This window comes from Triturus cristatus, chromosome 4_1, assembly GCF_964204655.1.
Source record: "Triturus cristatus chromosome 4_1, aTriCri1.1, whole genome shotgun sequence".
NCBI lineage: Eukaryota > Metazoa > Chordata > Amphibia > Caudata > Salamandridae > Triturus > Triturus cristatus.
The window spans coordinates 1,100,034,718-1,100,050,493 of NC_140585.1; the positions used below are offsets into that span (position 1 = coordinate 1,100,034,718).

Below are 15,776 nucleotides of genomic sequence, written 5' to 3' on the forward strand. Positions count from 1 at the left end.
CGTACCAGGGTGTGGAGAGAAATCCAGATCCACCGAACCCTCCATGTCGCCTTCCCATTCAGGCTCATCCTCGCATTGAGCTGCAAGAGGGTCTTCAGACCCCTTCCAGTACTCCCCTTCATGCACCGGTTGTTGAAGAGGCCGGTAAGGACGAGGTGCCTGGGGAAATGGGACAAACTCCCCACCAAGAAATGGAATCGGGGGGGGTAAGAGACCAACCCTGGTTTGGCGCCGTCTGCCGGAGGGTATGGTGCCGGCGTAGCAGAGGCCAAAGGCGGCGGCACGGGGCAGACTCACCCAACGGGTCCGCAGGGCCGGAAGGCACTCCGTAGGCACCCAATGGGCCAAACAAACGGCTCACTGCCGAAAGGAAGGCCTGGACCTCGTCTGAAGTCGCGTGCGGGCCTGGAAAGGGCAGGCAGGCCGCAGGCAACAACGAAGGCTCCATCGGAGCCGCGGGGGAGTAACCGCCCACCCCCTCCACCACGTCCCGCGACCGGTGAGGAGTAGACGAAGAGCGACATCGCTTCTCCGACTTTTTATGGCACCGTGACTTACAGGTCCCTCGACCTCCCACGGGAGCAGTACCTCAATCGGCGTGGAACTGATTGCCGGACCTCTAACAACTTTCAGGAACGCTCCCGCAAAGCTTTCGGCGCCATGGCCCGACAATCGGGGCACGCCTCGGGGTCATGGGCGTGCCCCAAGCAGAAGAGACATACGTCGTTCAGGTCCACTACCGACATGTTTCGATGGCAGGCCCTACAGGACTTAAACCCGGGCATCCCTACTGCACCAGGAGTCAAGTACAAGTTCTCAGAAACCAAGTTAAAACTTTTAACTAGGGGTACCGCTTTCTCTCGGATCTACCCTGCTGGCGTGAAAAAGAAAGAACTGACGTCAGCGTGCATGGGCGCGTCTAAGTAGCTCCGACGTCATCTCTGCGGCTATGACGCCAGCGACTTACGCAGAGCCGTACGACAACGCCTACCGACGCGCAGGGGTACTGCTGACGAAAACTTTCCGGATCCAGTCTGACACCTGGGGATATTTTAAGGTAAGGAATCTATCACTAACGTGTCTCTTTTAGATACACAACTGCGGATACAAAAAGAAATCTTCCCTTCATTTAAATTTGAAGTGTAAAATCAATAATGTTCTTTTGATCGGCATGAGGTGGGAAACAAAATGATGCATTTTTTTCTTGTCAGTTCTTGGGTCACAAAAGCAAAACTACAGCCGTTTTACTCTATTTGCACTTGTTTATACATTTATAAAACTGGAAACACTTTCCTGACACAGAGTTAATGGAATTCATGAGTGAAGTACACTGCTTGGTCGGTTAATTACTCTGCTGGCAGTTCAAAGGTCCTATTGTCATCTCCTGGTAGCTGCTAATTGCTACATCTCCCTGACAACGACTGGTACGTGGGGTCTACCTGCCCTCCTTTTTTCATATGTGTAAGCATACAGTCACTACTGTTGAGTTTCTTTGAAGTTAAGAGGGAAGAACCCAGACCTGAGTGGACAGAGGTTACATTTTGATTCTTCTCAAATTGTTGTGCAATGGGTAGTAGAGACAGTGAAGTTGGCCCCTGGAAATGCCAGTTAGCGGTGAAAGGGCATCTCTGTATTGCTGGGATGCGCTCACCTTCTAGAACTCTTACTAACATTTTAAACCCTTGCAAAGGGAAGAAAAGTTGAGAAGAACAGAAACAACAGAAGAAGGGAGACTGACCAGTTTGCTGATGTACCCATGTATGGAGGACCCAAGTCCGGACTTGCGTCCTCGGACTTTTGTTGGACTCAATCTCTACAACTAATGGCCTTAGTTCCCGACCTCTTTCTCAATGGCAGTATGGAGTGGACTCGCAGGGGCAAATTAAATAATTGGGGGTCCCCTTGTACATCTGTAGACACATCCTGTTTGTGGATTCCCACAAAATGGGTACAACAGGCTGCTTTGCTGGACAAACAGGCAACCTGCAAGGAGGTGGCTAAAGGCATGGAAGCTTGAGGTGTGCATGCATGGAGTTTAGCCTGCCTCGAGGACTGTGTGGTGCTGCTGTCAGGAAGACCACAAGTCAGAAAGCTGTCAAGACTAGACGGAAGGGCAAGTTCAGGCACCTAGAACTAGCTGATTTTAAAAATGAGGAAGCAGCAGTTCCAGGAATTACATAAAGAAATGAAGAACTGCCTACCACAATTTTTAGGGTCAGGAGGCTCAGCAACAGACCTCCACCTGGAGCTTTGGCAAATAAGAGACATCTCTCTTGGCCCATCAGGGCCTGAGATAGTCATTAGAGCCCTGCCACACTTGTACAGCATTATTCTGGACTTGCATGCACCTGCTTTCGATGAGTAATCCCGGAGAGTTATTCCTAATATTCCATAAGAAAAATGAGAAGAGATGGGGGTCTAGAAACATAACAATGCTCTTTTCAGAATACCCCTCATAAAGAAGAATTTAGACCGTGCGCCTAGGGATGAGAGGAGCAGGCTGCTTCATCCCCTGTGAAGTCCCAGGACCTCATCACCATGGTCCTGTGCGTGGGTATCCCATGGGCCCGACAAGAATGAGGTAACCGCACGTCTCGCTCCCTGCACTACGGAGCAGCACCAGGAAGGAAGTGATGTCATCAAAAGAAGAGGGAGCTGGTGGCATGCTAGGCCAGCACCCAGGTACTCTGAATACCTGTGTCAATCCCAGCCAGACGGTGGGCACAGCAGACAGTGTGAAAGAAATGTATAAGAGCTGGACCAGTGGCCGTATTAGAGGCGGTATAGGCAAAAGCCACCATAGGGCATCTACAAACGCATTTTGCTGGTTCTCGTGGGTTGCCAAGAGCAGCAAAGACCTCAAAAAATACCCACACGTGCAGGAGAGAATTAGCACCCTAAATCTACCTGGATGTTGAATCCGTAATCCTGTGAGACAGTAAAGTTGCATTCAGACGCTAATAGGCAGAACATCTGCTGTTCCCTGGCAGTGCATGAGTCCCACTGAAATTTGGGTCTCGGGGGTTACAGTGCAACCTAGGTCAACAGTGGAAATATGGTGAAATATATTTATATTTGTGTATAAAATACTGAAAAGTTTGGGCACCATGTAATGTCCGTTTTCTCATTGTTGAGTGCATTGTAAACACTATGGGCCTTATTACGATGTTGGGAAGACATCGTAATAAGGAAGTATCGGTATGGGAACCGCCCGACCGTGGGTTGGCAGTTCCACATACCTAATTACAGTGTGACGTACATGGTGCGGTGGCAAACTCCTATTTCCCTATGGGAGCTGGTGCTACAGTCGACACAGTGCACCGATTCAGAAAGGGGGCACCATAAGTGCTCCCTCAGCCCACAACCGGAGGCCACAGGTTGAACGGGGCCCTGCTAAGTGCCCCCAATGTCGCTTTCTGACAGGCTTTCCACAGAAATCGTACTCCCAACGGGGGAAACACTTCCATTTGGATTACGTGCCGGTCTCTGACTGTTGAAATCCAGCCAGAATGACCGTCCGGTTTCAGTTTCAACTTCCTGTATTGCAATGCGGCGGTCGAAACTGAAACCGCGATGAGGGTCAGAGGCTTGCCAACCCTGATCATAATAGGGCCCTGTGTGACAATACCCGTAGTCCAGATCTTTATTTATATTTCCATACTAAATGATTTGCTAGTGAAACATCCGCAATTTTAGGGGTTAGAGTCTGCTAGTGTAGAAACTGATAAAAGTGCCTCACACCTACAGGTTCTAGTCTGAGTTTAGGGGGTTACTGTATCACTATGAGGTTCCTTTAATGGGCACCCCATGCAGTTTGTAATGCCCTTTAGATGGTGTTTTTAATTATTTTTTTTATAAAGAACAATTTGGTGATACATGCTATACATACACAACCCTGTGCCACAGTATCCATGAATTCCTCTTATACACTCTCATACACTCTTTATACCCTTTACAGGTTCATGACCCCTAAACTGAAAGCTTCTGATTACATGTGCAGGCTGACAAGTATTAGTATGTCACTTTGCTTTCCATGTCATTCCTTCCAGGATACAAGAATGGGAAACCGCCTTAATAACGAAGCCTTTACAACAACTGACCTGAACAAAGAATCCCAAACAGCGACCTTTCTCTGAACCACAACATCATTAACTTCGACTTACACGAACAACGGCTTCCCTAAACCATGAATTAAACGACCTCCTAACTGGTCAATAGATGGCACTATTACAATGACAAGTTATATATAGCAATGACAAGCCGTGATTTGAGCCAGCAGGAAGGAGAGAGAGAGAATAGTGGCCTTGCGACAAGGAGGAAGAGTTGGACCGGTAAGAGCTAGGCTGTTTCCCGTATTTTGTGTTCAGTAAGGGTTGCCCAATTAAGATTGGCTTACACAGTATTTATCTCACAAAAATAAAAGTTTAAATGTGTTCTGCAGGAAATGTTAATAACATTGACGTTTTGGCTAATGTTGTCATTAACTAAATGATTAAATACAAGTTCCTTGTGGCCTACTGTTTATGTTCTGCCTCTTTAGAACATGTTTCCGGCCTCACAAACATGGTCTAAAAGGATGTCAAGTAGAGGACACAGGTCATCTAAATAGGACACGTTACACGTCAGTGTTTTCAATGATGAAAATGGCTCTGCACCAAAGTAGAGCAGCACAACGTGTTTATTGATTAATACCACGACTGACATGGTGAACCTTCGAAGGCGACTTAGAGAAATGAGCAGACCCTTTATACCAGTACTCTATTGTCTGAAGAGACCCCAGTCCACCATTTTTATCATCCGGAGCTCGGTCACTCCCCTATTTCTCTGAGCCTGCCTATAAGCCTCAACCCAGTACCTTTCATCTCTCCTCTGTAAACCCCCTGCCCCTCATGCTGTGTCTCCACTTACCCTTCGCCCTCTTCCTCTGTAGTTCACAATATAGACTACCCCCATCGTGTTCAGGGCTCTGCTGGTTTCGTACAATTTAAGCTGCACGCATACAAGCTTTTGCCTTTCTATCACCACTTTGCATGTTATCTTCACAGATGTGCGCTCAGTCAAGGGGCAGTTTGCTGAATAGCCTTTATTCACACAATAAAAAAAAAAGAGCTTGTGTAACCAGGAAATAGCCATAATATAAAATACATGTTTAAATTAATTACATGTTTTTATTCCGTGTTACTAACATGCGTTTTATAACAGAGCAGGATGGTACATTCTCAGGAAATGAGCCAATTGAAATTTATTTTCGTTGTTTAGGAAGTCGTTGTTAAGAATGTAGTGGTTTGGAAATGCTCGTGGTTTAGCATTCGTGGTTTAGGAATTCGTTGGTAAAGTAGTAGTTGTTAAATCATATATCCTACAAGAACATTACCCTTTCCCATCTCGTCTTTAAGAAAAGAGTCCTAAGGCCTTCCATTAGGCTGGCAGTTTCCATGTGGGGGAGCCTAACAAGTTGTGGCTCAGCATCGCTCCCCACTGCGCCTCAAGCTGTAGGGGAGTGTGGTTAAAGGTTCCTAATAAGCTTCTCCATTCAGTGTGGACCCTCATCTCTGGTACCATTGCCTTAAGTTGGGAGGGGCGACCTTTTCACAAAGCTGTGCCATGAGTATCTTAGCTGATCCTCAACATCGGGAAGTAACATTCTACCTTGATTATATGAGCAAAGTTAGCCGGCTGCAGGCCTAACAGCATTGTTTGAGTATCAAAGGGTAATGGCTAGCCTAAAATAGTTTCGCTTGAGGCATTGCCACCATATATAGAGATGTGGTTCCAATTGATTCACATTGGCCCAGCAAAGGCACAAGGCCCCGGGATACATCTTGTATATTTTCACCAGTGTATAATGACAACCATATATTAGCTTGTAACGTATCCCTTCGTTATGCTCACTAATGGAGCTCTTATGTATATCATGTATGAGTAAGCCCCACTACGTTTGTTAAATTCGAACATTAAGGTATCTGTCCCATGTCTATATTTAAGTCCATTGTTGTGACTTTATAGCTTCCATAAGTAATTTGTAAGAACTTGGGATGATACCCTTCATGAAGAGGAACTGGCCAGTCACCTTTTCAAATGGGGTCTAATTGTTAATGGCTGCAGCTTTTTTGTGTCAGGTTGTAACACCCAGTGTCTTAACAGCATGGCACTCAACCTCTCTGTTTCCTGTAGTCTATGTGCTTTTTTATCTACACTAAATGAATGACAATTACTCCTCCATGGAAATAGATCTGCAATCGCGCAGCAGCTCGGTCTCTCAAGCTATAAAATGCCACCAAGACCCCTCGCCACCCGACCCCTCTCGCCTCCCAGGTAAAGATAGGCCTATAGTGTTACGGTATATAAGGGATAGGAAACAAAGTAAGTACAAGTTTCTCTGTCACAATATGCCAAACTGAGAGGGTAGGACTCACTGAGACAGACAAATAGGTGTTAGGTGCTCTGTTGTGCAAACAGATCAGATACCATATGATCGGCACACAATCACATGATCCATAAAGACCCAGATCTTATTTATAATTACTAATAATTGTATGTACAGTACTTAGCTTTGCATGTGTTAAAACACTTTTCCTTTTTAAAAGAAAGGGCAATCACTGCTGCGGAGTTTCTAGCCCACAGCACCATCCTGAGTCAGCCTTGGACTGCTTTGCCTCACTACCATGAGTCTTGACCCTCTCATTGAGGATCCCTAGAACAGGAGCCGCAGGGCACAATAAGTGAAAGATGCCAGCCAGGATTCTCCCAACAAACTAAAGAAAAATGGTGTAAACTTCAGATCAAAAACTCTGATGCTTTGCGGCAGGACTCGTTATATGTACTAGGCCTAACTGCTCATCAACACTTTGAAAGAGACAAAAAGCAATACTACAAATCCCCTGATAGATATTCAGAAGCCTGGTATGTGTTCAAAAGGACACCTTCCAGCATACTGTAATTATAATATTAAGTATTCTACAAGAGTTACGTTTTGTGTAATTTTGGTTCCTATATATAAATGAATGCAAATAGCTTTACCTTTTGTTAGTTTTGTTCAGCAGTTTCCTTTGTACACATATAAAAACATGTTACACTAATTCACTTTAAAGCTAAGGCAATTTTTTAATTTTTTTTATCTCTAGGGCTTACCTCTTGAGGTCCCACATTCGTACACAATTGCCAGTCGCTGCATAGAGAAAAGTGCCTGTTGAGTTTAGTGCGACTTGATTTATCTGGGTCTCTCCATTAGGGATTGTTACAGTTCTGTTCTGGCTTCCGGCACAAGCATCACCCGCCATCACTTGGCCTGATGAACTAAACATTCAAATTATAAGACATAATTTTAGTGCACACTATAACTAACCTAAATACTTGCACGTAAAAGAGCAGTTTCTTGCGGCAAAGAAGGAAAAAAAGTAATCAAAGAGAGTGACCCTTGGTGAGTAGCCTTAGGCTACACACATACTGACAAATTGATCAAATTTGTTAACACATTAAGCGTCAAAGAGTAACTTCCACTGACAACAAATCTGATATTATACACCTTTTTGTGAATTTGTGCCACAATTAGGTTACCAACATTTAATAGGGCTTCACGAAACAGCACTAGTGCAGTTTTACAGCTGCACTCCTTAGTCTAAAAACAATTATGCTGCAGAAAAATTATTTTTTAGTACTTGCATTCCCACACAACAAAGATACTTACGTCAATGTTCGAATACACTTTGCAGACTCCCGGATATCCCACACCTTAATATAAGATGTTGATATGGTGAACACCAAGCTGGTATAATTGCAATATTTCAGAGACACCACATTGTTTGGATGACCACCTAGAGACATGATTTCTTGGCCGGTTACCAGATTCCAGACTTTACATGTGCGATCTAAAAAAAAAAAGACATATGGTAAAATAAAGATTGGGTCCACGTTCATACATAATTTATCAACATTAACGGCATAACATTAAAACCAGTCAGCAATGCTTATTGAATAAGTCACATGAGTAAATTATTCATCATGTGGTAAATGCTCTTCTCTCTCTGCCTTGGAGACTCTTTATTCCACTTTCTCTGTGTTGTACCATGTATGTGAACACAACAAAACATGCAGACACAGGTGTGTTCCTTGTCTGCATCAAACTGACCAGAATGCAAATAACCAAGCACAAATTTTCACTCACACATTAAATTAAATATTACACTCTCCATTTAAGGCAAAAATCTGACTTTAGCAAGACAACGTCCGCCTAATGTAGAGCATGTCATTATTTGTCATACACCAAGACTCTGCTGTGGGGGAGGTTTGCACATATGGAAGGGCAATTCTGCTTACATAGATAGTTACAGATAAATAACTTCCAGTTAATAAGATTGGAAGACTTGAAGGTTGCGCTTAGGTAAACTGGATCAATGCTGATGCTTACCACAATTGCACATATGATACTGCATTCAAATCAAAACAATAATATTTGCACAACGTATGAACCGATTTCTATGTGGCCTACTTAGATATGTCATTGCGACATCTTTCCCAACAGTGAATTAATTTATTTCATGTATAAAGCAACTGCTCACCTGAAGGCTTCATGTCTTTAGGAAAACTGAACCCAAGGGAGCAAACACAAATAACTGACCATAAAACTTGATTAGACACGGTGTCAAAAATAGGTTTAGGATTCCTCTGAAAATCCTTTTTGCCTTTCTCTTAGTATAGCCGTATACAGGACACCAGCCACATAGTTACTATTCACTTTAAGACCCAGCTAATCTGGAAATGGAAGCAGAAGCTACAAAAAGCTGTCAAGTTCTATCAGCACAATATTCGAAATCCATATTTATATCTAAAGCGGGTAGTAGAAGTAAAATACTTTATTTGGTTATCCAAAAACATCAAAGTATACATAAAAACAGTGCAAATGCATATATGACGGAAATCTAAAAACAATTACAGTACATGAAAATTCATAATTTTAGAGACTATTGTACAGTCATGATACTCATAATAGGTGCACATTAGTTTCCGAAGATAAAATCTATTAAAAATGCAATATAAAAAGTGCCATAATCAGGAAGTGACAGTGCTACATGCATCATAAAGGTGGGTGCAGGAATGCAGAGTATGTGCCACATTCTAAGCTCCAACAAGTTATGCATAAATTAAATAAACAGTACATAAAATCCAAAGTATTGATCATACGCATTAGTAATCATAAAGCCGTTTGTGCTAAGATTTTACTGTGTTTGTACCAAATATTTAACATTAAATGGCTGAATGCAAACACAAATAAGGGTGAAGTATTACTTTTTAGAATTCTCTGGGCTACTAAATATCTGGTTATCCTCAGTTTCAGACAGAAATCTAAAATACATTCCCAATTTAGTGGGCACTGCTTGATTTTATTTAAGGTACTCAGACAAGTCAGCCATATATATGGAGAATAGAAGGGGAGCCAAAACACAGCCTTGTTTGAGTCCGTTCTTGGTCTGTATTTTCGAGGATAGTATGTTCTCTGTAGTAAGTCGTATTTGTAGCATGTATCAGAATGTAGCTCAATTAAGAGGTGCAGGAGGGTAGGATCAATTTTCCATTTTCTAAGCATATTCCACAGTAAACGGCGATTTACCTTGTCGAACGTTGCGGAATCATCCACAAAACACACAAAGAGCTGTGTTATTCTTGAATGCCTCTTTTGTAAGCAGATATAGCGCAGAAATATTATCAATTGTAGAGCATATTGGGTGAAAACCTGTTTTAGTTAAGAGTATTAGGCCTGATCCATAACCCACTTCTCTCAATAATTTATCAAGTATTATTTTGCAAATAGTTTCCCCTCAAAATCCAGGAGAGCAATTAACCGATAATTTTTCAGATTGTGCTTTGAGTTTTTCTTATTAATAGGCTGTACTAAAGCTCCTTTCCATGCTGGGGGGGATCCCTCAGGTAGCGATAATCTTTTAAATTGGATGACACAGAAGATTGCTCTAAAACGGGACATTAAGTTTCATTAAGTCAATCGGAATACCATTTGGCCCTGCACTAACAAAGACCTTTCGTTGAAGTCTCCCTACTTCAAAGGCTAAAAGGGTCAGAAGTACAAGACCTCTGACACCATATACTCAGAACACTTCTGGAACTGAGGACTTTCTAGCCCAAAGAAGAGCTGTTGTGATGCTAAGAGGGACTGCCACTTTAATGCTTGCTTTGCTGTGTTAGCCTGCTGCTTCTTACCTGGGAGTGTGAGGACTGGACTTGACTCTCTACATCCTGCATCTCTGAAGGTTCTCCAAGGGCTTGTTGGGTTTCCTTCCTGTTTCTTAAGTCTCAGGGATATCAAAGATTTCACCCGCATCTTGCTACCAGTACCTGGGCTCCTCTGCTGTGAGTCATGCTCTGGTGCTAAATGCAGTCCTGGGCCCTTGGAAGTTAGTGTTTAGTACTACAACAAAAGAAACCAGCGCATCAACACTGAAGCGTTGATCTGAACAGGTACATTTCTCTGCGATATCGACGCATCACCGCTGCCTGCAAAAAATCCGTGGACACCGGTCGGCGACTGTGTGACACAACGACCTCGACTTACTACGCAGCCTCGACTTTGACAACGCAGCGCCGTTGAGTCACTCCTGCTACATGAGTCTCGAACACTTCATCGCTGGCGTCTGCAACGCACCGTCCCTGACACATTCCCAGCCCCAAGTGGCTTCGTGCCAACGCATTGCCTACAGCCCAATGGTTCGACTTAGATGCATCGGCCGATGTACAGCGCACCCAGATACCCCAGTTGGAGCTATTGATTGCATTTTGATTTAATCTTCCAAAATTCATATCTTGACTTGTGTATGTTGGATCGTTATCATTTTGGTCCTGTTCTACTCATATAAATATTGGCTATTGTTCTAAATTGGAGTAGAGTACTTTTGTGTTGTTTTCACTGTGTTACTGTGTGTGTTTGTGCATAAATACTTTACACATTGCCTCTTTAGTTTAGCCTGACTGCTTTGTGCCAGGCTACCAGAGGGTGAGCACAGGGAGACTTTTAGTGTGCACTACACTTACCCTGACTAGGATTGTGGTTCCTACTTGGACAGGGTGCATACCTCTGCCAACCAGAAATACAATTTCTAACAAGGATGAAGACTGATTTGCATATTGCAGAGTCCAAACTGAGGTGGCATGGTGTGCAAAATAACAATGGACTGGGATGTGGCCCGAGTAAATACCAGCGGCAGAGATTAATTCAAGCATTCTATCCATCACTTTATGTATGCTTTAGTGGAACAGAAGGAAATGTCATGAACCCAGAGGACTGGAGTGGTAGTCTGGACAGATTTCAGTAAGTGCCCAGGAAGGGATACAAGAGGACACAGCCTCAGGGCATCCCCTTGCAGATAGAGGTCTAACTGAAGACCCCTGCAGCTCCATGAAACCAGGGCAGGTCAGTGGGAGCCAGGGCCATCTCGAAAATTTGCAGCATGGCCAAAATGGGAAATCCAGGGATGCTGGAACTAAATGAGGGACCAACTCTGAGTCATAAGAGGCAGGACCCTTTGAATGATGTTGCGTAACTCGACAGTGGCAAGATAGGGTTTACTCACACTTGGCTTTCTTTTTTTTTTTTGTTGAAAATTTTTTTATTGTGCAGAAAGAAGGTTACAAGCACGGGCCTACAACCACCTGGGCCGGCCGCTAGTAGGTAAAAGTTCAAACAGTGCAAACACAATGACTGGCCCACCGGGGCTCCGCACCCTACAGAAGATCAGACTGCACATAAAGGAAATCAGGATACACCCTTTTAACATAAATAACAACTTAAAACAAAAGCGAGGCAAGAAAACATGAGATGGGCGTTGGGCCACAGCAGGGGCACTTCCATATCCGACCACCCGATGGCAGTCAAGAAGAAGGGGAACAAAGAGGTAGGGGTGGGGAGGAGAAACGGGAATACCAAAACTATACTCAGATGTGCCAGATAATTAAGGAACCATCAAGGATCAGGGGGACAAGGCTACCTCAGACGTTTCCACCAGGGGGGGAGCACAAATACTTCCACGATACACATTCCACTGCCCCCAAATTCTGCTCCAAGCCCCGGGTTTACCACGAGCCACATACACAGTCTTTTCCCTGAACATGCACCAGTCCATGTTCTCCTTCCAGACAGACACGGTGGGGGGCCGCTGCGAACCCCAAAGCTGCGCTATGTCCCTCTTTGCTATCATGTTCCCCAGGGCCGCCCACCGAGTCTGGGCCGCGTTATAATCATTGGGCTCCCACACATTCAGAACACAACGACGCACCTCCGGCAACAGCGAGACCCCGGTGACTCGGCTCATAACCTCATGCACCTGACGCCAGTATTTCACCACCTCGCGGCACTCCCACAGGATGTGGAGAAAGGTGGCACTGTGCCCACAGCCACGCTTACAGAGCCCGTCCTCAGAAAACCCCATCGAGACCAATCGGGGACCCGTCACGTAAACGCGATGGAGGATCTTAAGCTGGACCAAACGGAGACGGGCCGGGATGGCAACCTCCTTAGGAGATGACAGCGCGGACTGCCAGTCCTCGTCGTCCAACTCAACCCCATCCCCCGTCCATGCCTCCCGTAGACGCACCAAGAGGTCAGCCCGATTATTGATCAATTTTTTATAGATCAAAGAGATAGTACTATCGGGAACGTGACCGTCGAGTATGCGGTCCTCGAGGGGCGAAGAAACAGGGACCGTGGACCCTTCCCCAAAAACCGAGAGCAGGGCATGCCGAACCTGAGCGTAGCGGAAAAACTCCCTCTCACTAAGCTCATACTCGCTCCGGAGCGCCGCGAAGGTCTTGACCGCGCCTTTAACCCACAGATCCCCCACTCTGCTAATGCCGATCGTGTCCCAGTGCTCAAAGCCTTTCGTCGTCCAGAGGCTCCCCAGGCGGTCTGAGGCAAACAAGGGAGTAGCACACGTTAAACGCTCACTCCAGCCCAAAGCTACATTCGCCGCCTTCCACACCCGTAACACTTGGCTTTCTTAAGCTTATGGTGCATTTTTGATTTTGACGTACCAGAAAGTTTCGAACAGGACTTCTCAAGGGACTGACCTGGTGACAGACTATGGCCACATAACATGGAGCGATAGGAGGACCTCTGCTTCAAACATGATCTTTTCTTATGACCAGTGACTTAAGGCTTCACCTCGCACCCCCCGATAGCCTTTGGTGCATGAGTGCACACTAATACCATGACTGAGTTGCAACCAGAGTCTAAGAACCTTAGGCACATGCTGTGTGGGTCCATGAGCACCATTTCTTTTCTGTAGTTGTGGCATGAGTTGAATCTTGTTATTTGTTAGGGAAGACCTCATCCCTGGTATACTGTCTGGATATTTTGGTGTCTATGGAAAACTGAAAAAGTTGAGAGCAGAGCTCGAAATCCAAGGGTGTGCAAATAACACAACTGACATCAGAGGACAGGCGTGTACTTATATAACACTCCACTCCATCACTTCTAGAATGGTATAAAGTCACAGCAGAGCCACACAATGCCATCTATCGGCGTGCAGGGAGCATTGCTGAAACAAACTCTGGATCCACTCTGGCATCTGTAAATATTCTGAAGATGAAGAATCCAAGCTTAGATGTGTCCTTCTGAAATACGATCCTTTTACTCAATGTAAGGAGGCCTTCAGATCGAAACACAGAGCACCGAGCTCTAAAAAACTGCTACAAAAAGCTGCTTTTAAGTGAGACTAATGTCCTCTTGTTTCAAGTTTTCAAAGATGGGCTCTCCCTCATTTAACCCCTTCAGCGCGGCGCGGATTTCCGCGCCGCGCTGAAGGTTCTGTGCGCGGGCGGGGCCATGACTGAGCGGTTCCGTCATGCGCACAGCGCAACCGACGTGCATGACGGAACCGCTCCGTCATGCGCGTCGAAGGGGTTAAGAGCATCTGTAGTCAGGAAAGCTTTGTTTGCCACTACTTCAGCGAGTATTTGAGCTAGTGTGTAAGGTGAGCCCCGTTTTCCTAGCTTCCCATTACCAATAGCCACTGGGCATTCATTTTTAGATAGTTTGAATGTGAAGGCGATAGTTCAGGATCAAAGGAAAATAGGATGATGTGCATCTCGGCAAGAATTTCCCTTTATTTTCTCTGTAAGTAGAGGTCATTCAGGTAAATGAAGCAAACCAGGCACAAAAGGTTTTGTCTGTGTCTACTAATTGTGTTACTAGGAATAGTTCTGCAGAAATTTGTGCTCACAGAACCCTGTGAAGATCTTAAGAATGTTGATGAATTCGTTACACCACATGCAAAGCCTATTGGTTTCTGGAATATACTTAGTCTTTGATACAGCCAACAGGCTCTGGCAGAGAAGCCTCAGCCAGCCATTGCAGCCCTAGATATGGTGAGCCTCTTCTGGTTGTATGCACTCAATTAATATTTGTGTTGCTGACTTGAAACAGCAAAGAATAATATATATATATATATATATATATATATATTTTTCTATTTTTTTTATTGGTAGTAAGCATGGGATGATCAATATACAGACATCATATTACAAGCATCAATGCGGTATGTTGTTGCCCATCTGTAAACAGTAGCTTGGTGCTGTTCCAAGCTCACAGAGCGCAAGCTGTAGGGAGCGCCACAAAGGAATTAAATTTACAATGTAACCTAGGCCATATTGCTAGTACAGTATTCTAGGGTCCCTTAATATCCCACTAACACAATTGTCTATTTGCAATTGTGCCCTGTAATCACATTACTACTTTTTTTTATTTACATTTTTCTGAGACGGAAACTAAACAAAAACCCCCAACAAACTTCTATTGCTATTTGACAGCTCCTGGCGGAATGGGCGACTGTCCCCGGGTTGCAGTAGTGTGTCTTTCTTCAGTATGTAGGCAAGGCTTTAGTGTGGCACAGCATCTCGTGTCCCTCACCCCATGCCCAATAATGGGAACATCTGTGCGGGGGGATCATGGGCTCGTTTGGGGGGTTACGCTCTCAAGGTGGACTGGCGGTGAGGACCCAGCTTATCTGTGGGGGCATCCAGGCAGGAGCCCGAGGGCTTATTGAATCAGGGCATGGGCGTATATGTTTCACTAGGGTACCGTCCCTACACGGGAAAAAGATTATTATTATTTTGGGAATCCTTACTGTTTACCATGAATCGAAGGTATCATTAGTGTTTAGGGGTTGATGGAGATGTGAGGGTAGGTGGTTTAGAGATCTATCAATGTCAAGAAATCTCACAACATACAAATCTTGAAGAATATCCTGCATTTAATTTTACCAAAACTGTGCCTTTTTGTTTATTTCATAAAGACTCCATCTGCATGGCCTCCTGTACAAGAAAAAGCTTTCAATAACATCCCTGACCTCAATTAGATTTAGACTCTTTCTGAAATATTCACCTTAAAAGTAAAAGTATTTTTAAGAACTGTTCTTGCAGTTCTGCAAACCTTTTGGTGGCTATCCCAATTCCAGGGCAAAGGCGATGTTCTGCTAAGAATTTCAAATACAAAGCCTTAACCTTCTATGTCCAGAACCCAACTGACAATGACAATGTCCAGCCACGCTACAAGGATGAGTTAGATTATTCACCCTACTTGTTGCCTGAGAAGGGAGAAGGAAGATAGACATTTTCTTTTGGGTTGGCACCTATATTGCCAGAGGCTCCTCCACGTTTCTATCTGGGCGGGTAGTTATTTAATGGTTCATCCTTTGCTGCTGTTGGGAAAATTCAAACAAATCATAACTGCTGTAAGAATTGCAGGAGCAGAAAATGTTCATAGCACTTCCAAA

General features: G+C 44.5%; 1 protein-coding gene across 8 annotated transcripts in view; it reads right to left on the reverse strand.

Annotated features, from left to right (window-relative positions):
- KIF21A (kinesin family member 21A) overlaps positions 1-15,776 on the reverse strand; it is a 719,281-nt gene that overhangs the window by 78,112 nt on the left and 625,393 nt on the right. For all 8 annotated transcript variants that reach the window (XM_085654100.1, XM_085654097.1, XM_085654095.1 and 5 more), the window contains 2 exons: positions 7,688-7,868; positions 7,132-7,296 (listed from right to left, as the gene is read on the reverse strand). In XM_085654100.1, coding sequence (XP_085510226.1) covers positions 7,132-7,296; positions 7,688-7,868 — 346 coding nt within the window. The remainder of the gene's footprint in view (positions 1-7,131; positions 7,297-7,687; positions 7,869-15,776) is intronic.